Source organism: Artemia sp. Qi Xiang Cuo, chromosome 19 (genome assembly GCF_049724085.1).
Source record: "Artemia sp. Qi Xiang Cuo chromosome 19, ASM4972408v1, whole genome shotgun sequence".
NCBI lineage: Eukaryota > Metazoa > Arthropoda > Branchiopoda > Anostraca > Artemiidae > Artemia > Artemia sp. Qi Xiang Cuo.
Genome location: NC_142812.1, coordinates 7,715,988 through 7,740,807, shown reverse-complemented (window position 1 = coordinate 7,740,807; position 24,820 = coordinate 7,715,988). Strand labels below are relative to the sequence as shown.

The 24,820-nt window shown below is 34.1% G+C and overlaps 1 protein-coding gene across 2 annotated transcripts in view; it reads right to left on the bottom strand.

Annotated features, from left to right (window-relative positions):
* Positions 1 to 6,530: 6,530 nt before the first annotated feature.
* The window catches only part of LOC148940448 (uncharacterized), a 55,823-nt gene continuing 37,533 nt past the window's right edge, over positions 6,531 to 24,820 (bottom strand). Inside the window, exons 3-5 of one of the 2 annotated variants that reach the window (XM_089104902.1) lie at positions 19,466 to 19,534; positions 16,950 to 18,074; positions 6,531 to 7,391 (exon numbers count right to left, since the gene is read on the bottom strand). In XM_089104902.1, the coding sequence (XP_088961028.1) occupies positions 7,234 to 7,391; positions 16,950 to 18,074; positions 19,466 to 19,534 (1,352 nt within the window). In that variant the 3' untranslated portion in view covers positions 6,531 to 7,233. Of the gene's footprint in view, positions 7,392 to 15,782; positions 18,075 to 19,465; positions 19,535 to 24,820 lie in introns of both variants that reach the window. The other variant, XR_016143344.1, reaches the window with a different exon arrangement.

Sequence of the window (24,820 nt, the reverse complement as noted above, 5' to 3'; positions counted from 1 at the left end):
AATAAAGCTATGAAGTCCATAAAGTTGAACTCAGCTTGAATGGATTGACTCAACCTTAAACCACTCGAAGTAGTTAGTGCTTAACTCCTGCCAGTTCTCTTGTATCTGGTGAACCTATCGATGACAAAGGGTGACTTTCCATATCCATTGAAATTTAACGATTGTGATTATTGAATCACAAGCTGATTCAAATCAGTTATGAATCAGCTATCAGCCAAGTAACATCGTTTGGCTAGTGCTTTTAACCTAGGTTGATGTGAGATAAAATGAATTGAAATAGCAAAGTGGGCGGAGTTTTGTTCTGTGAATGCGAACAAGTTCTTTTTATGTAAGGAGACTGCTAATTAATGATTACGCATAAACGGAAGTCAATTTATTAGCTGAGGGTTCCAATGCGAAGATTTGAGGAGTTCCTGTTGGCAATTTGTGTTAGCCGTGCATTAACGGCTTAGCGAACTGCACGACGGTACTTGCGTGGATAAATAAGAAGTACTATTTCCGGTAAGAATATTCTAATTTTTTATTCATTGGTTTGTGATGACGAGGAATAAGCGTAAACGGAAAACAGAGGACCAATTTGGATCGGTTTCGCATGACGAATCTGGGAATTCATCTTCAATGTAAAAGTCAATAAATCGTTCTTCGATCCAGTCATTAGCGGACGATTTCTCGAAAATTCTTGAAATCGTAACGGAGTCTCAAAGTACATTAAAATCAATTGACACGAGATTGGCTAATCTAGAAAATCGAGTAATTTCTGTGGAAAATGCTCAAGCTATCTTAGAATCCAATGTTGCTCAAGTTGGAAAAAATTGCGATGCAGTAAATGAAGAAGTAATTTCACTAAAAACGCAAATCCATATTGTATCCATTGAAGCAAAATATCACCGTGAAATGACGTCTTCGTTGTCGGCAAGATTGATGTCAGTGGAATATTTATCTACAGAAAATAACATTGTGTGGAATACGGTTTGTGATGATGTAGCTACTGCTAAAAGTTCATTTCAAGAAATATGTACCAATGGTTTAGAATTAACAAAGGTTCCAGGATTTACAATTGTTACGAATAAAAAAGAGCAAAAGTTTTTCAAAGTGAATGTTAAATCACGCGAGGCGAAGTTTATGATCTTACATAATGTGAAAAAACTTAAGAATAAGACTTCCGGTTCAAATACAGCTATGAACAGTGTTTACGTCAGCGATGATGCTCCATTGTGTGTTCGTGAAGCGCGGAAGAGACTTTACGAGACTAAATCTAAATTGAGTAGAAAGAGTATTCCAGCTTTCGTATCTAATACTGTTCCTCCCTTCATTCAGATTGAGAGAGAAGGTGTTGGAAAAGTGAAATATATGTATAATGAGCCAATACCAGAGCTACTTGATTGTTGATTCTAGCATTTCATTTGTTTTGTTTTGAAGGTAAGAGTCATTTTTTTGCTATTATTAGATAAATTTTGTTATCGTGGTTAGCGGCACTAGCACAAGTATTTGCCTGATGAAGAAAACCAATTATATTTTCTTCGATTGCATTATCCTGTCTTTTTTAATTTGAGTGAGATTTTTCCCTTTTTATTTTCCATGAGTTTTTTTTTTGTTATGTTGTATGGACAGTGGGTGGAGCGGCGGGGAGGTTTTTTTGTACGAGACGGTGGAACGTGTTCTACTGTCTTGTATGGAGGGTTCCATGTTGTTATACTTATTGTTTATGATGAAAAGGCAGTGTGGTCTTCGTCGCTATTTATGTTATGTTGTATCTTTTTATTTTGTATTTTATTTATGATAAATTTTATTTTTAATTTATTTTCTCTTTTTTTTAGTTTTTTTTCTTTTGTTATTGATTGCGGCGCTCCTGGATACTGGATATCACTTGTGGTTGTTGTAAGTAGAGTTAATTTTTCTATGAGTTTCCTCGTTTGCCTCCTAAGCTTGTGTCTTGAAAAAATGAGTTGGATTATGACAATAATAGATTGAAAAAACTTAGAGAGAAATTCGTTGAGTTGGGATGTTCTGGGGAATGGGGTCTTAAATCCGGATTATGATGAAGGAACGATAGAGGATTTTCCAGTGGTTAAATATAAATTTACAGTTGATATTGGAAATAAATCTACTATGGGTCAGCAAAGTTTGAGCATTTTCCATTTGAATTGTCAAGGTCTTTCTAGTTCATTTAATTTTTTAACCAACTATGTAAGTTTTCTGAGTTGGATGTGCTTGCATTAAATGAAATGTGGCGTTGTAATCATACAATGAGTCTACTTGAAATTGATAGTTATGACTGTGTGATGCAGGAAAGGGGATCACGATTACATGGTAGGTTGGCTTTATATTGCAGGAAGAATATTACAATGAAAATACGGAATGATCTACGTGTGAATAAAGAGATGGTTTTTGAATCAATGGTGGTTGAACTTTGTAAGTCAGGAAAATTTTTCTTTTTGGTGGTTGTTTATCGACCTCCATCTGGAAATGTGCAGGAATTCAATGATTCGCTGGAGCGGCAAATGGATAAGTTGTCAGGTTCAAATCACCCATGCTTTGTTTGTGGAGACTTTAATCTTGATCTATTTTCAGTAAATGTAAACCCGAGAGTTCGTGATTTTGTACATGTTATATTGGGTTACGGTTTAAGACCGACAGTTAATATATGTAGTCGAGTGACTTTGCGCTCGGAATCACTTTTGGATAATATATTTGGTAATGTGAAGTATGATTTTGCTGATGTTATTTTGAATGATGTTGAATGACAGCTATGAATATACCACCACAAATTTCTGCATTGAAAATGGATGCTGAGGCTCTTAACATATTCAGAATAAAATTAAAGAACACTCAATTTGACTTTTTAGAAAGTAGTGATCTGCAAGTGAATGAAAAGTTTTCATTGTGGTATTCAGAAATAACTAAATTACTAAAAGAAAGTTGTACAGTTATTAAAAAGCCGGCTTTTCATGCTACCCCTAGAAAACCCTGGGTTACTAGAGGACTGATGAAGGCCATATCAAATCGAAGACTGCTATATAAATATTCTGTAGTGCCTCCTGAGGCGAAAGTGAGATACAAGAAATATTATTGTGAACTCAATAACCTATTACGAACAGCGAGAATTAATTATTATAGAAATGATTTTAAAAAAGTGCAGGTAATCCCAGGCTAACGTGGAGAGTAATTCACTCTGTTCTCAGCCCCTCCAAAAGTTTAATTTTACCTGAAAATTTCAACACTGGTGCTTCGATTGTAGATAATATGTGTGACCATTTTTCTATTGTTGGTAAATGGATAGCGAACTCCACAACAAAATTTTCTGAGGATGGAACATACCACCAATTTTTACCCGAGGAAAGTGATGTATCTGCATATCTGAAACCAGTAACTGCTAGTGAATTACGTACCATATAGTGGAACATGAGAAATTATGCTTCGAGTGCTGACTTCCTTTCATTGCGTGTACTTAAGTATGTTTTCTCGGAAATATGTGACCAGGTTCGTGTTCTATTTAATATGTGCCTAAAAGTTGGTGTTTTTCCCGATTTTATGAAAATTGCTAGAGTGGTTCCGCTTTTTAAGGGCGGAGAAAAAAATTTGCCGAATGATTACAGGCCTATTTAATTGCTGCCAGTTTTACCGAGAGTTTTTGAAAAATTGATTAGTAGCAGGATGATTGATTTTCTTGAGAATAAAATGTAATTTAGTAAAACTCAGTTTGGATTCCGTAAAGTAATGTTGACAGGTCAAGCTCTTCTTTTTCTCACGAATTTTGTGAACGATGCTCTGGACCAAGGGTGGAAAGTTGCATCTGTTTTGTTTTTGGACATTGTGAAAGCCTTTGATGCAGTGGACCATGGAATTCTTCTGGTGAAGATGAGGAATTGTGGTTTTCGAGGTATGTTTTATCGTCTATTGGAATCTTTTCTCCAAGATCGAAAGCAGTTTGTCAGTGATGGTAAAATCAAATCGCAAGTTAAAAGTGTTGAATTCGGTGTCCCTCAAGGGTCTCTTTTGGGGCCACTTCTGTTTCTTATATATATTGATGACCTGCGAAATGCTATCAATGGACTGTCTTTTGATTTAAAATGTAGTGATACTGGAGCATCAAAATCTTTTTTGCCTTATTTTGCTGATGACACGCATCTAACTGTTGCTGCAAAAACCGAGGAAATGCTTATACAGAATCTTCAGACTGGCATGTTAAACATTGAAAAATGGATGAGGGTTAACAGACATGCAAAATCCCATTTTGTAATGTATGGGAGAAGTAGCAATTACTACCCTTGGATTGACAAAATACAGTTCGGTGAAATTATTCTGCCTCGGGAAGTTTCGACAAAGTATCTAGGGGTGATTGTTGATGAGTGCCTTAACTTCAAAGAGCACATTTCATGCGTTAGTGGCAAAGTTGCAAGAAATGTTGGGATGATGAGGAAACTGAAGCACTTTTTTCCGAAAGACATTATAAGATTGATTTATTTTTCTTTTGTTCACCCATACCTTCTATATGGTTGTCTTGTGTGGTCAAGTACGTTTTTAATTCACCTTCGTCCCCTTAGAGGTTTACAAAATAATGCCCTACGTGTTTTAACTGGATATAATCATAATATGTCTTAGACATAGATATAATCAAGTAAATATATTACCGATGGCTGGATTATTCCGTTTTTATAATGCTCTTTTTATGTTTAAATATACACACGCGTTATTACCTGAGTGTTTTGGGGAAATGTTTACAAGTGGTGTTAATTTTCATAACTACTCGACTAGAGCATCAACACTAGTTCGGCGACCTCAGGTTATTACAAAGCGATCCGTTTTTTCCATAAGACATGTTGGCCCTCGGGTGTGGGAACCATTAACGCATGCAATTTCAACAATTGATGAGCTAAATGAATTTCGCAGTAAATTAAAAGGACAGTGTTTGTCTACATATGAGTTTTAATCCTTGCTGGGCGAATTTTCTCTCAAGTGATTGTGACACTTTTTTTTGGGAGGGCGACGAGGAGGTAGAATAGAAGAATGATTTTTAGTTTTGTGTCTTCGGTATCCAACTAGGTCGTGAAATTTTTAGAAATCAATTTATTTCGTTTATTTTTATTTATTTTCTTCTTATTTTTTGCCCTTTTTTTTGGGGGGGGGGGGCTAAGGATGGCTGGTAGTAATTGTGTATGTAAGGTTTTGTAAAGGGTGATGTCTGCCCATACAAGTTTAATAAACCTCGGGTTTTGTTGTTAATGTGTTTTTTTTTTTTTTTAAAAAAAACCTTTTCTGTCTCTGTCTATATATAATGATAGAAACCCCGACGAATTGGCTTGTATAGTTTACACAATAAAAGATTCTGGAATTTAGAGTTTCTGGGGAACCTTCAGGCATCAAAGGTTGATAGTTTTAGAAGGACTTTTATAAACTAGAATATTTGCAACTTCAATACTATCTGCTTTAGCTTCGGTGCTTCGATTCTTATGTTCCAATCCAAGAGACTACAATTGTGAGTTTGTGTTGTTAATTAAATAATTTTTTAGTCACAAGATTTGGCTTTCTAGCATATTAGTTTTGTGAACCATGTAAAAGCATATAGAATGGATATATTTTCTGTTTTTTTTTTATTTATTCTTTTCTTTTACAAAAAAATAGTGCTCATATCGTAAACATAAGACTATACTGGTAAGTCGTAGCGAAAGGTATTCAATCGTAGAGTAGTTTCTTTCAAGGAGTTTGTTTTGTAAATCTCATCACATTATTTGTTTTAAACTAGAACATACAACTTTACTTGCCGTTGCCGTGGCTTTGGTGCCTTGACTCTTACCTTAAGGTCCAAGACATTGAATTCGACTGCAGTTTTAGTTGTTGATGAAATATTTCTTTAGTTCCGAGACTCAGCTTTCTACATCAGTTTTGTAAACCATTGAAAGATATATCTTCTGTTGCGAAGTGTAGTTATACGCTCAGAGACAGCTTCATGACTGCGACTTTGTCGATGTAGTACACTGACCCAAAATGGCAGATGCAATAGAGAAATCATCCTTCTAATTGCCTACGCAGTTGCAGCTTTCTCTTAGTTAAATAGCGTTTGGATATCAAGTTTAAAGTCTCAACTCTTAAGTTGAAACTGCGCCTATTTAACAGTAATATAAGGCCTGTTTTTTCAGTCATTAATGTGCTAAGATCTTACATCTTAAAAGCGAAATCTTTGAACTAAGATCTTACATCTTTTGTCATTTTTATGCAAACGTCTTTCATCATTCTGCTCTGATCAGCGGTGTGAGAACAATGATGAGTATATCATAAAAATTCTCTCATCATTGTTCTATATAGAAGAACAGTGGCGTTCTTCAGACTTTTTGCTAACATTAGTGAGATGTAAGATCTTTGAACAAAGATGAGTTAGAAAACAATAATCTTTGCAGAAAGATGCAAGATCTTAGATGTAAGATCTTAATGCTAAAAAACGGCCATATAATCTCCATATCAACATACGGATACAAATTATGATATCTGCTATCTATCTGGAGCTATCTATCTATGCTATCTGGAGCTGTCGATTTCAGATTCAGATATTTATTAAATCCCAAAAAAATACAATACAACTTCATTATATAAAAAAACTCAAGACCCACATAAAAGACAAAAGTCCTGTGGGTGGCTCTATCTTCTAGCCATCATTTAGCATAAAAACATTCAATGAATAATTACCCAAAAGCTATTTTTTTTCCTTCACATAAAAAAAGAAATAACTAATCTTAAAATAAAAAAAATCGTTCACATAAAAAAAGAAATAACTAATCTTCAAATAAAAAAAATTGAATTTTTTTCTCGTCACAACCTATCAACATCCCCCCGCCTAACCCAAAAACCAAAACAAATTTATCTTATTCGACTTTCTCGAATAATATTTTATTCGACTTATTTAAATTTATAAATTTCAACTTTCTTTAAAACAAAATTGAATTGCCGGCCACCCACGCTAAAAATTGAATATACTATTCGAAAGACCATTCCACACTGAAACAGCATTGTTTCAAATAGCCAAACCCGATCTCGTTGAATGTCGGATTTTATGAACCAAAATGATCAACGTTTTTCGTACCAAATTCAAGGTAAGCAGAATTCGGCGGAACATATTCCAGAAGTTCTCAGAGAACAAAAACTAGTTGCTGGTAATCACGCTGTTGTTGAACATTCAGAAAACGAAGCTTTTCATAACATGCAACAGTATTCACTCTGGTTCAACTCACCGACTGCTCTCTATTTTGCTTGTCTTTGGTTGAATGTAGCTCCTTGTTTTTCTTTGAAAAACTTATTTTGAGAAAAGCCTTTGTTTAAGTTAATTTCAGAAGGTTTTCGTTGTATGGTGTTGGTTAAACGACGCTTCACTCGCAATCTAAGAAGTAACCTGACAAAATCTAAAATGAAGAAATTTCTTTAACAAAATTGAAAAAGACGAAATTACTTGAACAAGATTCAAAAAAGTAGAAATTGCTTGTAAAACTGAAATGGAAACGGAACTGAAAACTGAAAGCTTTAAGATAAAAATTTGAAAATGGCAAAATTACTTGAGGAACTTTGCAAAAGACCAAATTACTAGAACAAAAATAAAAAAGAAACAAAATTACTTCAACTAAAATTGGGAAAACTCAAAATTAAAGACAATATTAAAAAAAAAGAGTTTATTCGAACAAAAACTGAAAAAGGGCCAATTTCCCTAAACAAAATAAAAAAAGTGTTGAATTTCCTCGGAAAAATTGAAAAAATCGAAATTATTTGAATAAAAGTTAAAAAGAAGAAAATGATTTTGAAAAAAAATGAAATTACTTCAATTAAAAGTTGAAAACTCGAAATAAATTAAACAAATAATAAAAAAAGAAAAAACTACGTAATAAAAATTGAAATCTTGAAACACTACAACAAAAATTTTAAATCTAAGCTGTACTTCGACAAAATAGGAAATCTGGGAAAAGAACAACAAAAATGAAAAAAAATTAGAAAATTTTAGAACTAGATTAAAATCACGAAAAGAAGTTCGATAAATAATTGAAAATCTATGGTTTCAATCGATAAAAATTAAACTGTGTAAAAAATTTACCATCTGAAAACAATGCAGCGAACCCATATTTCCTATTTTTGGTCAAGGTTTTCCCCTGCTTTTGAATTTTAGTCGTAAAGTTTCCAATTTTTTAGATGGGATATTTATTGCCATTTTAAAGTTTTTCTCCTAAAGCTCTAAAAATTTTGGATTTATTGTCAAGTTTTCCCAGGTTGGTTAAACGACGCTTCACTCACAATCTAAGAAGCAGCCTGACAAAATCTAAAATGAGGAAATTTCTTGAACAAAATTGAAAAAGACGAAATTACTTGAACAAAATTGAAAAAAGTAGAAATTGCTTGAAAAAACTGAAATGGTGCAAGCTTTAAGATGAAGATTTGAAAATGGCCAAATTACTTGAGGAACTTTGCAAAAGACCAAATTACTCGAACAAAAATAAAAAAACAAAACAAAATTCCTTTAACTAAAATTGAAAAAAACTCAAAATTACAGACAATATTAAAAAAACACGAATTTATTCGAACAAAATAAAAAAAAATGTTAACTTCCTCAGCAAAATTGAAAAACTCGAATTTACTTGAACAAAAGTTTAAAAGAAGAAAATGATTTTTAAAAAAAACGAAAGTACTTCAATAAAAGTTGAAAACTCGAAATAAATTAAACAAATAATGAAAAAAGAAGAAACAACGTAATAAAAAATTGAAATCTCGAAACACTACTACAAAATTTTAAATCTGTACTGTACTTCGACAAAATAGGAAATCTGGGAAAAGAACAACAAAACTGAAAAAAAAAACTTTGAAAAATTTAGAACAAGATAAAAATCACGAAAAGAAGTTCGATAAATAATTGAAAATCTATGGTTTTGATCGATAAAAATTAAATTGTGTAAAAAATTTACCATCTAAAAGCAATGCAGCGAACCCATATTTCCTATTTTTGGTCAAGGTTTTCCGATGCTTTTGAATTTTAGTCGTAAAGTTTCCAATTTTTTTTTTTTAGATGGGATATTTATTGCCATTTTTAAGTTTTTCCTAAAGCTCTAACAATTTTCGATTTGTTGTCAAGTTTTACCAGGTTTTATATTTTCTTAGGGCAAAAACACAAACGTTTTGAAATGTACAAAATACATTTTTATTTAGAGGAAATTCAGATTTTCGTCTTCAAAATTTTGATTAAGTCAAATTTTTTAATGTTTTTTCAATTTATTTCGAGTTTTCAGTTCGTGTTTCAAATGTTTCGTCTTTTTTCCATTTTAGTTCAATTAAGTTTCAGGTTTTCAAATTTTTGTTCAAGACAATTTTTCCTTTTTTCAATGGCGGCTTAAATTCGTCTTCTTTAAATTTTATTCAAGTTAGTTCGTCTTTTTTCAAATTTTGTTCAGGTAATTTGGTATTTATCAAATTTTTTCGAGTAAGCCAGCCATTTTGAAATATTGTCCTAAAATTTTCACCATTTCAGTTTTTGCAGTGATTTAAATTTTTACGGATTTTCTTCAAGTAATTTCGAATTTTTTCAATTTTTGTTCAAGTAATTTAAGTTTTTAAAAATTTTATGTCAATTAAATTCATGTTTTCATTTCTTTTATTTGAGTATTTTGTTTTTCCAACATTTTTACGAGTATTTTCATTTTTCAATTTTTTCAAGTAATTTTATTTTTCCTGATTTTCATTCAAGTAGTCTCAACATCTTCAAATTCTCTTCAAGTAATTTCGATTTTTTCATTTTTATTTGCTTGAAGCGTCAGTGAAGCGTCATTTATCTAAGCCCCAATGCAACCAAACCCTTATTAAATAAATAATCTAGGAAGATAATGTAATTCATCCCCCATGCAAATCAAGTTACATTCAATGCAACCGATAAATCAACTATACAAGTAGAATTCTGAAATTCTTAAAATGTGGGATTTTTTACATGAAAAGCGCTTGGCTGAGAAAATTTAAAAAAGAAGAGAAAATTAAAAAAAAACAAACCTGAAATAGAAAGGGTTTAGCTGAAAATATACAATATTTAAATCCTGAATTTCAGAAAGTGGAATTTTGAAATGAAATGGATTTTCTGCTATTGAAATTCAAAAATGTTGGCGGCCACCCCCCTGGCTGAATGATACTGCCTTATTTTTATATTTTTGTTCTGAGATTTCTATTATATAGCATTAAAAGTGCCAATTAGACGAGGTTTGTCGCCCCCTGGAATTCAGCTTATGGGCGCCCATGTGAGATCTAGGGATCGATATATCCTATGTCTTGGCATTCTTTTTGATGATAATCTTTCGTTCGGCCATCATATTGAACAAATTCAAATGAAGATCTCAAGGAGTCTTGGAATTTTTAGGAAGCTAAAAAATATTTTTCCTGGATCAATTTTAAAAACTCTGTTTCATTGCTTAGTCTCTTATTGCCCTAACATACGGATGTCAAATTTTTCTTTTTGAAACCACTACCAACGTCATGTGATAAAGCAAGGGCCTTTACAAGGGTGTAATTTAATTTGGGACAGAGTTGCAACTGCCCCTCCCACACCTCAATGTCTGCCCTCCCCAGTTTTCCCCCCAAACTAAGATAAGTCTGTAAATTCAAGCACCCTCAGAAATAGGCCAGTTTTCTTTAGTATATCTTTACCTTTATGGTACTATACGGCTCATTTTTTCCTTTTCACTTGATTTGGGAAAATTTGCCACACCCTTTCAGGATTTTGACGAAATTACACCTCTGGACCTTTATGCAGGAAACAAATAGTTCTACACCAGCCCGTTACTTGATTTAAAGTCACTGTACATTCTTTCTTGTGCGTCTTTGACTTTTATTAAACTCTATGGGGATGTTCCCACAGCCCTAAAAACTACTCCTTCTTTCGTCCCTAATTGGTCAACGTATCATCTTCGCAATTCAAAGAATATTAATATTCCATTTACTTTATCGGTGAGGTCAGATTTCAATGCGCTAACCGCTTGTCCTATTGTGTGGAATCATAGGAATGCAAAATGTATTACTTATTTGTTTTTTTTTTTATTTTAGATCAGCGCTTCGAATAAAAGGATTTGTCGTAGAAACTTCAAAAAGAGCTCATTCGATTGGAAATTGAGAGTGTTAGAGCCCATTTTAATATTCGAAAGTGATTGGAGGGGAAACAGCTACCCCCAGGCCAATCATTAATCATTTCCCTAAACACACTCAATTAAAATTTTGAGATAGCCATTTTGTTTCGCGTAGTTGAAAGATCCAGAAACTTTGTCTTTGAGGATGAAAACCCTCCCACAGTCCACAGGGCAATGTTTGTAAGTTATGCCCTGGTGTCATTCAAGATTTTTATAGAAAAGGTGGTCGTAAAAACTTCAGAGGGGACTCATTGGATTGGTAATCAGAAGTTCTATTTCCATTTTTAAGAGTCAAAATGATCGGTAGGTAGATACCCCCCCCCCCCACACACACGTCGTATTCATTCGAAATATATCTGATCGTCCTCGCCTGGGGTGGGAGGATGTTATAAATGAAGATTTTAAGGAAATGAAAACTTCCTTGGAGGGTGTAAAGAGGGAGGCTTTGAATAGATTGGGATGGAGGAGCGTGGATAGCTGTGTTGACCTCAGGCGGCCTGATATTGCTTTGAGCTGTTAGTAGTAGCAGTATATCAGACAGATATTTTGAGATGCCCTTTTCTAACGTAGAAACTTAGGAAATGGCTTATTCGATTGGAAATTGAAAGGGCTAGTGTCCTCTTTGACAGCCAAAAGGGATTGGAGGGCAACCAGCCACCCTATCATTTTCCCAAACACATTCAATCAAAATTTTGAGATAGCCATTTTGTTCAGCTTAGTTGAAAGGCCCGGAAATTATGTCTTTGAAGATGCCAACCCCGAGCCCTCAGGGAAGGTTTATAAGTTATACATCAAGAGCATATAACGTTTTTATGGAGAGGGTCGTCGCATAAACCTGGGGGGGGGGGCTCATTGGATTGGAAATCAGAAGTCCTAGTGCCGTTTTAAAGAGTCAAATTGACTCGACGGTAGCTACCCACCAACATCGTATTTTCCCCAAATGTATTCGATAGAACTTTTGAGAAAGCCATTTGTTAAAAAATTGTCCAAAGGTCACATAAAAAGGCTTTTGGGGGTAACTCAACCCCCCATAGTCTGGGGGTAATGGTTGTTACTTTTATAAATACAAAATTATTATACCTTGAAGAAATAAATATCATAATTAAAGTTTAATAAATTAAACTGACAACCTACAGTTCTATGTTTTATTTTCCCTCTAAAGTGCAAAGTAATTTCTGGTCTTGAGACGGCAAGAGGGTTATCAGCCCTACTCATGTTATAACACAATAGATCTGTGTTGAACACAGGTTTATCTAATATCTAGAGAAATAGTGATTTGCGACAGTTTTACCCTTGTAAGATAACTTGACTTTATTTCTGTTCATTTTTGGCTCAATGGAGCTATTCACTTGTCTTTGAAAACCTAATTTTGTGGAAAAAGATTTTTAAATTAATGCCCTACTTGTCAGCTAGAGAATGTCACTCGTTTAGTACCTTCAGAAGAGTTTCAAAAACTCTTTAATATCTCGATGCATTATCTTTTACTTTTATGAATATCTTTTTTTAAATATTATTATCATATGGATGCCTCTGGGCTATGTTGGATTTTTTTTTTCACCTGGCTTTGAATGGTTGGCAACAGTTTTTCATTTGAGTGTTTTTTCATGTGTTAATTTAGATGTATAGTTTCTCCCCTACATATACAGGCCATAGAGCCTTTTGTGAGGCGTGATGTATGAATTGCTTTTTTTAATTATTCCTGTGAAATCTGAGTTTTGATCTCTGGAATATATAATGATATGAGTAACACCTTTTCGATTTGGCATTACTTGAATAGAAAGGGCAAATCTTAGCTTAACAAACGTATTTTTAAGAAGCAAATTTTCTTTGGATTAATGACTTCCCACAGACAAATTTTCTTTGGATTAACGAGTTCGTTGTTGCTTAACGTAATTCAACATCAAACTCAACATTCCCTTAACGTTTTACCGCAGTATCCCAAGCCATTCCAGAGATATAACAGATAATCCTTTTTGACAACCTGGATACATGTAGTTTCTTTTAACTTAATAATTTAAAAAGACAATAAAGTTTTTCTGATAAAAGTAAAGAGCAAAATTGAAGCTTGAAATGAACAAAAATCCCTATTTCATGGCTTATGCATGATATAATTTAAAGACAGTTTCATGATTTTTCAAAATATTTGTAGAATTCTGAAAAACTAACGGTTGATTGAGAACGCAAAACCAAAAGGGAAGGAGGATAATCCTTAAATGGCCTGTAGAAAATAAAAAGCTCTCAATAGTAAATCAGTACGTTTTGTGACATGATTTTAACTCTCTATACCCTAAAGAAAGCTGAAGTTTCAGTAAAGTGCTAGTTTTCAAAACTGTTCAAATATAGGGAAATGCCACTGGCTCGAAAATTTTCTGCTTCGCAGTTTATGCAACATGTTTTTAAAGACTGTTTCAAGCAAATTGGCTCATGATATTTCCCAATTTGTTTAGAATCCTGAAAAACTAACGGTTTACTGAAAACACAACACCACAGGAGATGAAGGAATATTCTTAAATGACGAGCAGAAAATAAAAGAACACCTCTTGTCGTTAGTTCTTTATCAGCTAATTTCACATAATCCTTCAAAATAAATATATCGGTGCAACTTTTATAATGATCTTTACAACTATAAATCTACTATACTTTTCAACTATACAACGCATAGTGCCCTTTGATTTAGTCTTACATTACTCTTCGTATGCCCCGAAAGTGTCATTTCACCTTATTCTGTTCCTGAGACATCGCATCTATGACATTTTGACAACCAGTATGAACTTAAACTTTTTTCTCTTTTGTTTAATGTTAGTACCAGCAGTATTAGTAATAGCCCCCAGTGTTTCTCTTCATACCCCAAGTCGTTCATGAGACATTGGTGAAATCAACTTTTGGCAACCTGCATACACGTAGTGTATTTTTATTTAATTCACCCCCCCCCCTCAACATTCCCTTATCCATACTTTAATATGATTTAATGTCCATAGCCCTTTTCAAGACTTAGCATCAAATTCGCCTCCTTTTACAAATAAATACTATTTGTATACAATGAGCGACTCGCATAGATTACAAACTCTTTCCCCTAGGACTTGGGAAAGCATTTCATTTCATGATGCACTAAAATATGGAAGTTACAATGATGACAGTGATCAAGCATGGTTCTATAGCTTGGGCACTAAAAAATAAAGAACGATTTACACGTAGTTTTCCAGAGAAATTATCTACTGATTGTGTAGGGTATCCGGCTGACTGACCGCATCTAAAAAAAGTAGGCTGTACGAAAAATGTGGGTCGAGCCCTCTTTCTGGGACAGTAATGAGAGGAAGGTTGAACAAGCTAGGACAGGTTCTGGGGATGAAGAACGATCGTCCTCGTCAGAAAACCGCTTAGGGGCCAAGCAAAAACAGGCAAGTTCCAAATGGGGTGGGAGGATGTCATAAGAAAAGATGGAATGGGAGGCTGTAAAGAGGGAGGCTTTAAATATATTGAGAAAAGGAGGAGCACGCGTAGCTGTGTTGGCCTCAGACGGCTTGGGGCTGCAGTGAGTAGCTAGTACTAGCGATAGTTCCTGGTTAAGGTCTCACAGAGTTTGGGTATCATTCGAAAACTTGGACACCCATTTCCTGGATGTATTCTGAAGCTTCTTTTTTCTGTCTTGTCCAGTCATATGTTTCGTTTTGCCCCATTGTATGGATATTAACTTTTCCTTCTATACTGCGGTCACCTCCTATCATGCATAATACAGCAAGGCGTCTGGTTATGGACACTAACCGTTCCTCACCAACACCGCTCTTAAATCTGTAGTCTATATTTACATTCTTTCTTGTGCTTCTTTTGTCTTTCATCAGCTTCATGGCAATCTTCCAAAATCTCCTCAAAAAACTCCTGCGTTTATTTCTAATTCAGCTCCATATAGCCTTCGTTCATCATTTAATATCTGCAATCCTCCTACCCCTACTATGCGATCAGTTTTCAATCCCCTCATTCCTTGTCAACAGGTCTAGAATTCCCTACCTTCTTCAGTACAGAGATGCCACTCGTTTGGAGCTCTTAAGAGGATTCTTAAGGACCATTTAGTTAAGAATCAAACAGAATAGAATTTTGCTTTTATTTATTTATTTTTCCTTTTCCTCTGAGGAGTTGATGTCCCCTGAGTTTATAGTTCATTGAGTATGGTTGTCTTCTCTGCGCTTTGACTTCCAGACCTCAGGCATGTTTTCTTTTTAATCTTATATGTTATTTGACTATTCTTCTCTTTTTCGGTTATTGCTTATAATGTATTTTTTTTTGTATCTCCCCTGTATCCCTTGCCGTGGATCCTTTCATGGAGAATAAGAGTGTTGTATTTCCATTCTGTATTTATTGGTGAATAAAACTCTGAACTCTGATATATATATTATATATATATAATATATATATATATAATCTATATATATATATATATATATATATATATATATATATATATATATATATATAATATATATATATATATATATATATATATATATATATATATATATATATATATATATATATATATATATATATATATATATATATATATATATATATTTGTTTTTCCATCACTCTGAAACAGTGTAAGTCTCTGAAACACTGTAAGTCTTGAATTAATCAATCAAATCAAGTTTTTAAACTTACTACCAGACTCCATAATATCCTGCCACTTCCAACAAAACTGATGTCCGTCTTAGCCTAGAAAAAAATTATTGAATTTTCCAGTCTTATCAAGAAAGCTGCTGAGCCCAAAGATTTCAGGATATTTTTTAAGCCAATCAGAAAAAAATCTGTATTTTTTTTTTCTCAGGCTAAGTTTCATTTGGAGGGAAGCATGAAAGTCCAATTGTTTTTTCTTTTTTTGTGTGCTATGTCCTTCTTGACCCAAAAACTTAAGGTTGTAAGTTTCAAACTATTTATGGACAAAAAGGTTTCGTTTCCTATTTTCGAACCCCCCTAAAACCCACCCATGCCCAAAAAATGTTACCCTTCACTATTCACAAAAAATTAAACGTCAACGTAAAAAATTTTACATTTTAAAAATATAAAATAATTATACTCAAAAATATAAAATATTTATTTATTAATGTTAACATTTGATCGTTTGGATCAAATTTTATATTGTACCCAACTATAAGTAGAGATTGACTTTTTCAATAGAACAACAAAACTAAATTGATGTAATTAAAGCAACAACCAAATATATTAAATACTCTAATTTAGATTATATTAAGAAAACAGTTTTCAGTGGATTTACCAAGGTTCAATATGGGAACTCAACATGATGTTTTTTTATTCTACACAAATTTGAAATTTATGCTTTTGGTCAAGCTCACAATAAACATCTAGCAGTCAAATAAAACAAACACGCAAAATGAAAATTGAAAACACAATAAACTTGTATAATAAATATCCGAATTTCTGATGATAAGATAAATTACAGTTTGAAGTAAAACATTTCTTAGATATATCATATTCGGCCGGTTTTTTTTTTAAAGTATGATTATTTGTAATGAGGGGATAAAATGTGACTAAATGTAAAAATTTTCTTACGAAAATTGCAACAGATAGGATTTTTTCCAGAATGAGTTCCTTGATGATTAGACAAAGTGGAACTTGTAAAAGTTTCTTACATTTTTTTTTACATTTGAAAGGTTTTATCTCTAGTATGCGTCCTTTGATGGACAGATAATTCGGAGTTTTGGGGAAAGGTTTTCTAACATATAAAACATCAGAAATGTTTTTCTTCAGCATGAACTCTTTCATGAAAAGATAGGGTGGATTTTTGGTTGAAAGTTTTTTGACACATACCACATTTATAAGGTTTTTCTCCAGTATGAGATCTTAGATGTCTTGATAAATTGGAATTTGAAGTAAAACATTTCTTACATATATCACATTCGAAAGGTCTTTCTCCATTATGACTTCTTTGATGATAAGATAAACCGGAGCTTGATATAAAACATTTCTTACATTTATCACATTTAAATGGTTTTTCTCCAGTATGAGTTCTTTGATGAATAGATAGGCAGGATTTTTCATTGAATGCTTTCTCACATATATCACATCTGTAAGGTTTTTCACCAGTATGAGTTCTTAGATGTTTTGAAAAATTGGAACGAGAAGTAAAACGTTTCTTACATATATCACATTCGAACGGCTTTTCTCCAGTGTGACTTCTTCGATGTTCCAACAAATTAGAATTTAGAGTAAAACTTTTCTTACATAAATCACATTTAAAGGGTTTTTCTCCAGTATGAGCACTTTGGTGAGTAGATAAGCGGTATTTTTCATTGAATGCTTTTTCACATATAGCACATTTGTAAGGTTTTTCTCCAGTATGAGTTCTTAGATGTTTAGAACAACCGGAACGAGAAGTAAAACCTTTCTTACATATATCACATTCGAAAGGTTTTTCTCCAGTATGAGTTCTTCGATGATAAGATAAACCCACTTTTGATACAAAACTTTTCTTACATTTATCACATTTGAAAGGTTTTTCTCCAGTATGAGTTTTTAGATGATTAGAACAGCCGGAACTTGAAGTAAAACGTTTCTTACATATACCACATTCGAAAGGTTTTTTTCCATTGTGAGTTCTTCGATGGTAAGATAAACCGGAGCTTGATATAAAACATTTCTTACATTCATCACATTCAAATGGTTTTTCTCCAGTATGAATTCTTCGATGAATAGACAGATTGGTTTTTGTCCAGAATATTTTCTCACATATATCACATTTAAAAGGTTTTTTACCTCTGCGAGTCCTTCGATGATCAAATTTTCGACGGAATGTTTTCTCACATACATGGCCTTTAAAAACCTTTTCTCTCGTATGGAAATCCTCAGGCTTTGCTACACCGTTTTCAGCAAATACAATAACGTTAGTTGGCTTCTCATGTTGACAATTCAAATTCAATGTGGCAGTGGGGAGAACTAAAATATTGAAAATATACTCAAAATAAATCACAATGTAAACAAATTCTTTTCGTTTGGTAAACAATTCTGCTTTTTAATCTCACACAATTACTATAAATTCATCGATTAATTTTATATGCTATCTGCCAGAAAATATCCCGATAGTCACAGATAACTCAATTCACCTATAACATGACAGCTATAGAATATGCATTAAGCAAAATCTTCCTGGTAACAAAGAATTTTCCTCTCTGCCTTTCAAATCAAAAGGCTACGTGTGGCCAAGAAGGCTTCAAAGAGAATAAAAAAAATTCTTGTGACTGGAGCATAAGAATATCACCGAATATGGTTCTTTTAATATTAAATTTTTAATTTTATGTTATATATTTTATATTATTTATATATTTTATTGAATTTTATGTTATATATGTTATATATTATTTAGTTCTTTTGATTTTCCTGCTGAAGAGAGGGAAACGATTGAGGATTTTTTTTTAGGATTACGACCAAATTCGGCGCCATTTTCGTATATCGGCACCGAAAAAGCTACTTGTGTCTGGGCCTTTATTGTTGAACTTTCCAAACTAATCATCATGGACAACAATAGCCGTTATCCAACAGGTTATCCATAGTTGCATGATCAACATCTATATGTTATTTAATTCTTTTAATATCATTTTTTTAAATTTTGAGTTAATAGAATTTTTTTACTAAAATTTCAAATTCATTATTATTGAAGTACGGAATTCTTTTATTTATTGTATACGTTCTTTTAATTTTCCCTTAGAAGAGAATAAAAAGATTGGGGATCGTTTTTGGATTATCACGACGATATTGGGTGCCGTTTTTGTAAATCGGTATCGAAACTAGAAAAATTTTCAATATTTTTAACGTTCACATCACTTGCACGTTTAGATAAGGCCTTGCAACAGAAACACAAAAAATATCTCGTATTTTTAAATTGAAGTAGTTAAAAATTAGAGTTAAGTTTATGGTTTTCTTCATTGATTTAATTGGGTTACCAAATTGAAGTCCTTATAATTAAAACCCTCCGGGAATCTTAGAAACTATAAATTACTCTTCGAATACAGTCATTTCCCCCAGATACAACAGAAAAGCATGTTTCACGCCTTCCCAAAAATTTCAAGGAAAGTGGCAGATACACCTTTTCATTTTGGAAATACATCTTTTCATATATATATATATTTATATATATATATATATATATATATATATATATATATATATATATATATACATATATATATATATATATATATATATATATATATATATATATATATATATATATATATATATATATATATATATATATATATATATATATATATATATATATATATATATATATATATATATAGAAGAATGTCAGGATAACTGAGACATACCTTTGTCACTGGCGATGCTTGATTCCAGGTTAAGATGGTCAGAATTAGGTTTACAATCAGTAGATATACCTGAAAGATAGCGAAAAGATTGACTGATCGACTGTATGCTTCTCTGATAATATATTGACAATAATATGATAATATATTGATGCTAATTCATCATTTGAGAAGGTAAGTTCTTCTTCTTCAATGCAAATAGAGAACTGGCATTTGTAAATTCCCAGCAAAAATTTTGAATCTAGAATCCTCGATTATTTGTCGAATTTTAATTTCAAACGGCCTAACTACCAAAAATCTGTGCTTGACCAGCTGCGGGACATCATTTCTTTTTCCCCTTGCATGACAGAAAAAATTAGGCAAGGAGTATCCTTTAGGAACAGATATGGTAATGGTGGAATTAGCATGTATGTGGTGTATTTTCTCAAAATGTTAAATAAAGGGTGAGAAACGCTTAGATTTCTTTCAACACCAAATTGCCAAATCAACGCCGAATTGCAAAGAAAACGGCAGCAATTTGAGCTTGAAAATTTTTCTGGTTTTCGGAACACATATACGAAAACGATGTCCAATTTGATCATGATCATAAAATCATTTGTTCTCTTCGGCAGGAAAATAAAAAAAAACTAAATAATAATAATCAAAAATTTAATGAAGATAAATAGATTAATATATATTTAATAAAAAAATTAAGAATAAAATAATTTAATAATAACAAAAGAGCTAAATAACAAGTTGAGATCAATCAGCCAGCTATTGATAAACTGCAGGTGATTGATATTCATGATTGGCAAAAGGCGCTACTTTTGTACCGCTATGGCTTGCACACCGAGATGCTAAAATCGAAGCCCGAAAAAAAAACATCCGGATCTTAAGGACCTAAAACAAGGTACTCTTGAGCAACACAGATTGGGAGCGAACCAAAGATAGGCTACACTTCCTTTTATCAACACGATTCTCCATTCCTAAAAATTAGGAGCTATAAGTAAAGACAACTTATGAACGACATGATCCCAATGGCACTAACATAAAAAAAACTACCGGTATGTCAACCGCAAGGATTGGTCCTTACATCGATAGATACTGAACATGTCGATGGCCTTTATAGCTAGTTCATACTTAAGACGTTGAATCCTAAGTTCCTTGAAGTTGAAGAAATGAGACTTTTAGCTGTGAGAAATTTGGAAGAGCAAACAATTTAGAAGAACAAACTCACAATGTTCGCAATGAACTCAGTGTTATTCCACGTAAAAAAGACAATAGAGAATTGTTGACTTTACGAAGCTTAGCGAAGATAAAAACAAGAGTTTGTATCGGAGTTGCGGAAGGATAGCTCAAGCAGGGAAAGATCAGTTCTGTATACCAACTTCCTAATCGCAGCTCTTACCTATACAAACAATAAGCTGGTAATGAGGAAAAAGTCTGTTCGCCGAGAACTATTGAACAGCAGTTGGAAGTTCGCTACTCGTGAAAGTAAACCCTGAAGTCGAGATATAAGATGGGATGCAGCTTTTTCAGAAATACTGACACAGGAGCTCAGATCTTAGAGAAATACTGCGACAATTTCTTAATTAGATTCAACTTTCCGCTAGCTAGGGGTGGTATAAAACGTTTTATTTTTGTTTAACAAGCCTTGCTACCACTCGATTGGAAAGGCCTTTACTCAAGGAAAGCGTTCTTGTAAGGACGATACTCTTGACGCCGTGATACTTTTGATCCTTAGGACTATGGGTTCAAGTTCAATTCCTTTGATTTGGGAGACAACCGAACTAGAGATATGCTCTTATTTAAAAGACTGAAAAACTAATAAGGTGCAAAGTAACTTGCATGACTTCAAATTCATTGAGCTCAAGCTGGCATCTATGTTTATTTTAATATATTCATTCTAGAATGGTGGTAAAATCCATTAAAGAGTCTAAACAATGATGTGTTTTCTAAGGTAGGCTAGTTTATATAAATAGAGAAACACTTCGAGTGCGTTTGGACCCTTAACTGTCGTTAAGTTGACTTTACTTCTCACTACGGTACTGTTAAAGGTGTACACAGGCACGAGCTCTAAAAGTTAATGCTTGCTCACAAGTGTGGAAAAATATTAGTCCAGTAAAAGAACGGAGAAAAGTGGGTCGACCGGACAAAATTGCAACAAAAGGTAATTTTCCACCAAAATGTTCAGAAAAAATCGCTGAACAACATATACAAAATTCACTAAAATCGCGCGCCACGAAAACCTGCTTAAAGGAGGTGGAAGGGGGCGAAAAAATAGATTTTTTCATTTTTAACATTTAGGAAGCTTTTTTTTACACTAAAATGTTCAGAAAAAATCGCTGGACAACATATCCAAAATCCGCTAAAATTGCCGCCGGGAAAACCTTCCGGGGCTGCTTAAAGGGGGTGAAAAAATGGTTTTCTTCGGTTTTGACATTTAGGAGGCTTTTTTTTTACACTAAAATGTTCAGAAAAAGTCGCTGAACAACATATCTAAAATCCACTAAAATCGCCCGCCGGGAAAATCTTCTGGGGCTGCTTAAAAGGGGTGAAAAATCCTTTTTTCTTTTTTTGTTATTTCGGTACGTTCGGAGACTCGATTCAGGTATAAAACAACTCACTGGAACCAAAAATGATATCACTTTTATTGTAACACTTCTCCAACTTATATTAAACTACAAAAAATAAGATTTAATAACTCCATTGTCAAAATAAAGGAAGTAGCTTTTCTTCTAAGATTTTTCAGAAAGATTAGATCAATTGAAGCCTGAAATGTTTCGACCAGCCTGCGTAACGCAATACACGAAAATCTCGAACTTAAAGGAACAGAGAAGTACTTCACTCTATTTTGCTTTGCAAGTCGTCGGGAACCTGGTTATCTGATGAGAATCAAACTTGTGAAAATTAGACTTTAGAAAAAGAGAGACTAAGCATAGACGCATATAAACTTGAATATTCTAGTCTATACGGCCCATTAAAGACTAGGTACAGTTAGTTTTCGAAAACGCAGGCTGCACAGCGCCCACAACAGGATCGCCATCTATCTTCAAAAGTACCTGACTATTATATCAGCTAGTTTGGCAGACACATTATTATGAGTAAGTAGACTTGATAGACTTGATATGTTGCCTCGTCCGTAGGAAGCTAAGCCATAGCTTAGGTTAATCAATATTGAAACAGAAGTTATTGTTTGAGGGAGGAGGGGATTAAAAATCAATTTATTTTGAGATTAGAGCCATTTGTCGGTGCCTTGAAAAACGTCCACGGCGCAGATCAATCACTAGATGTGATGTGCCTACTAGCTGTCGTCGGAAAGACAAGAAAGTTTAGCGGAATCGCAGCGGATACTCATTGGAGTAGTCATTCGATGACTCGGGTATGCGTCTAGTTCTTATTAAGATTAGTTATCATCTGCAATTAATACTAACTGTGGGTGGGTGCTGATCATGGGCAACCATAGGCTGAATTTTAAGGGGGGGGGCTTACCTGGTCTAATCGGCACTTCGTTTTGAGTTTATAGGTATATCAAACTGACAATCCACAGTCATTTTTTTTTTCAGTAAAGTATAAGTTAAGTTCTGGTCTTGAGAAAGCATGGGGGTTGTCATCCCTAGGAATGTCAATTTTTGCTCGTTTTGAGTTTGACTCGGCTATTTATTATAATTTCCGTTCGTTATGAGTTTCATTTAATTGTTGATAGGATTGTTGAACTAAAAAGGATGGGCCGAAACGGTTTTCAGACAGTGTTGATGATAATTGTACATCAGCTATACGGAGAAAATTGGGAAGACCACCTGATGAAGTGAGACTAGAAGCCTTTAAGGAAGCCCTCAAGCTCTTCGAAGGCAGGTATGACGAGCAAGTTACCTTACGAGAGATTGCAGAAAAGATCAAAGACTTTCTTCGCGGGTATGACGATGTTGAACCATACAGTGCAAAGCATCTGAAGAGAGTATTGGAAGAACTTATGGCGAACGAATTTTAATTACCGATGTGAGTGGTAAACACAATGTTATTACTTTCTGTGAAACCGCAAAGTCCATTCTTCACGAATACTACAGTCTTCCGAAAGAGCAGGATCCTGAGACAGAAAAAGTAAATCTGATCGAGACACTCGCCAAAATTATTCGGAACGAAGCAAAACAAGTGAACACTCGCTCAGACCTGTATCAGGGCATTGATGAGTTGCCCTGATTAGATAAAAACTTGGAATTCATTTCAATATCCCTGCGTCTGCTACTTTCCAGACTTATTCCGAGCGGACACTGCACTGTTTTTCAAGCCTCAATTAGACAAACAATAATGCATGTGATGCGACCACGTGCCTTACTCGCCCCTTTGCAGATATAACTGGCAGTCCAGATGCACCACCATTTTGTTTCTCGTTTTCTCATCGACAGGCTGAACAAACTTCGTCTTATAGCGAAGTTCTCCGGTTCGAAAAATGTGCGGCAGTCAGCGAAAGCCAAGGACCTAAAGACGTTCCGGAAAACAGTTTTCTCCACTACTTCGCTGACAATATCGACCATGACAGTTGTATTATAGACAGACGCGGTACTTTCCATGGAATGGGGGTTATTTCTGCCATCACTCCGGTGCCTGGAAAATTATCAAGGTTCATTCCTAGAAAAGAGGTCTCTGCTGAAGATATAAAAACTTCGTCATCCTTGTTCTTTCACTTTTACAACAGAGTATGACAGACGGGCCCGAACGTCCTGTACAAACCCTTGCTGTCACGACTGGATGAGCCTCGCGATTCTAACACTGACTTATTATGGTATTGGTCTTGGTTATTCAGACAGCCATGTCCGAACTGGTCTGGATTCATGCAATCAGTACACAAGGGATCTCACCCTGCCAAAGCTGCCGTCTTCTTCCATCCAATGATTGACTATAACCTAAGTGACCAGTCCTGTGTCTACTCAACCTTGATTTACGTGTGTGAACAGGCAAGGAAACGAAATGTCGCGGCTGTAGTGACTTATGATCAGCCCCTTTACTGGAAGACTATGACAATTGCGGAATCTCAGCCGACTGGAAGCTCTTTGAAAGACCTCACTATCTTACTTGGAGGATTTCACGCTCACATGAGCTTTTCGAGTTCAATCGGACACATTATGGAAGGCACTGGATTAGAAGAAGTGCTTGAGCAAATTTACGCTAAGAATACAATAAAGCATATCATGAGCGGGAAAGCACTCTCTCGAGCAGTTCGCGCGCATAATATCATTGATAGAACTCTTGCCATTTTGGTACTTGACGACAAGCATAACTCGACGGAACACAATGAAGATAGGGAATTTGAGACCCACGAGGATATTGATGAAGCCCTTGTGATCTTCGAGGGTCTTGATGCTGGCAAGGTCTCTATAG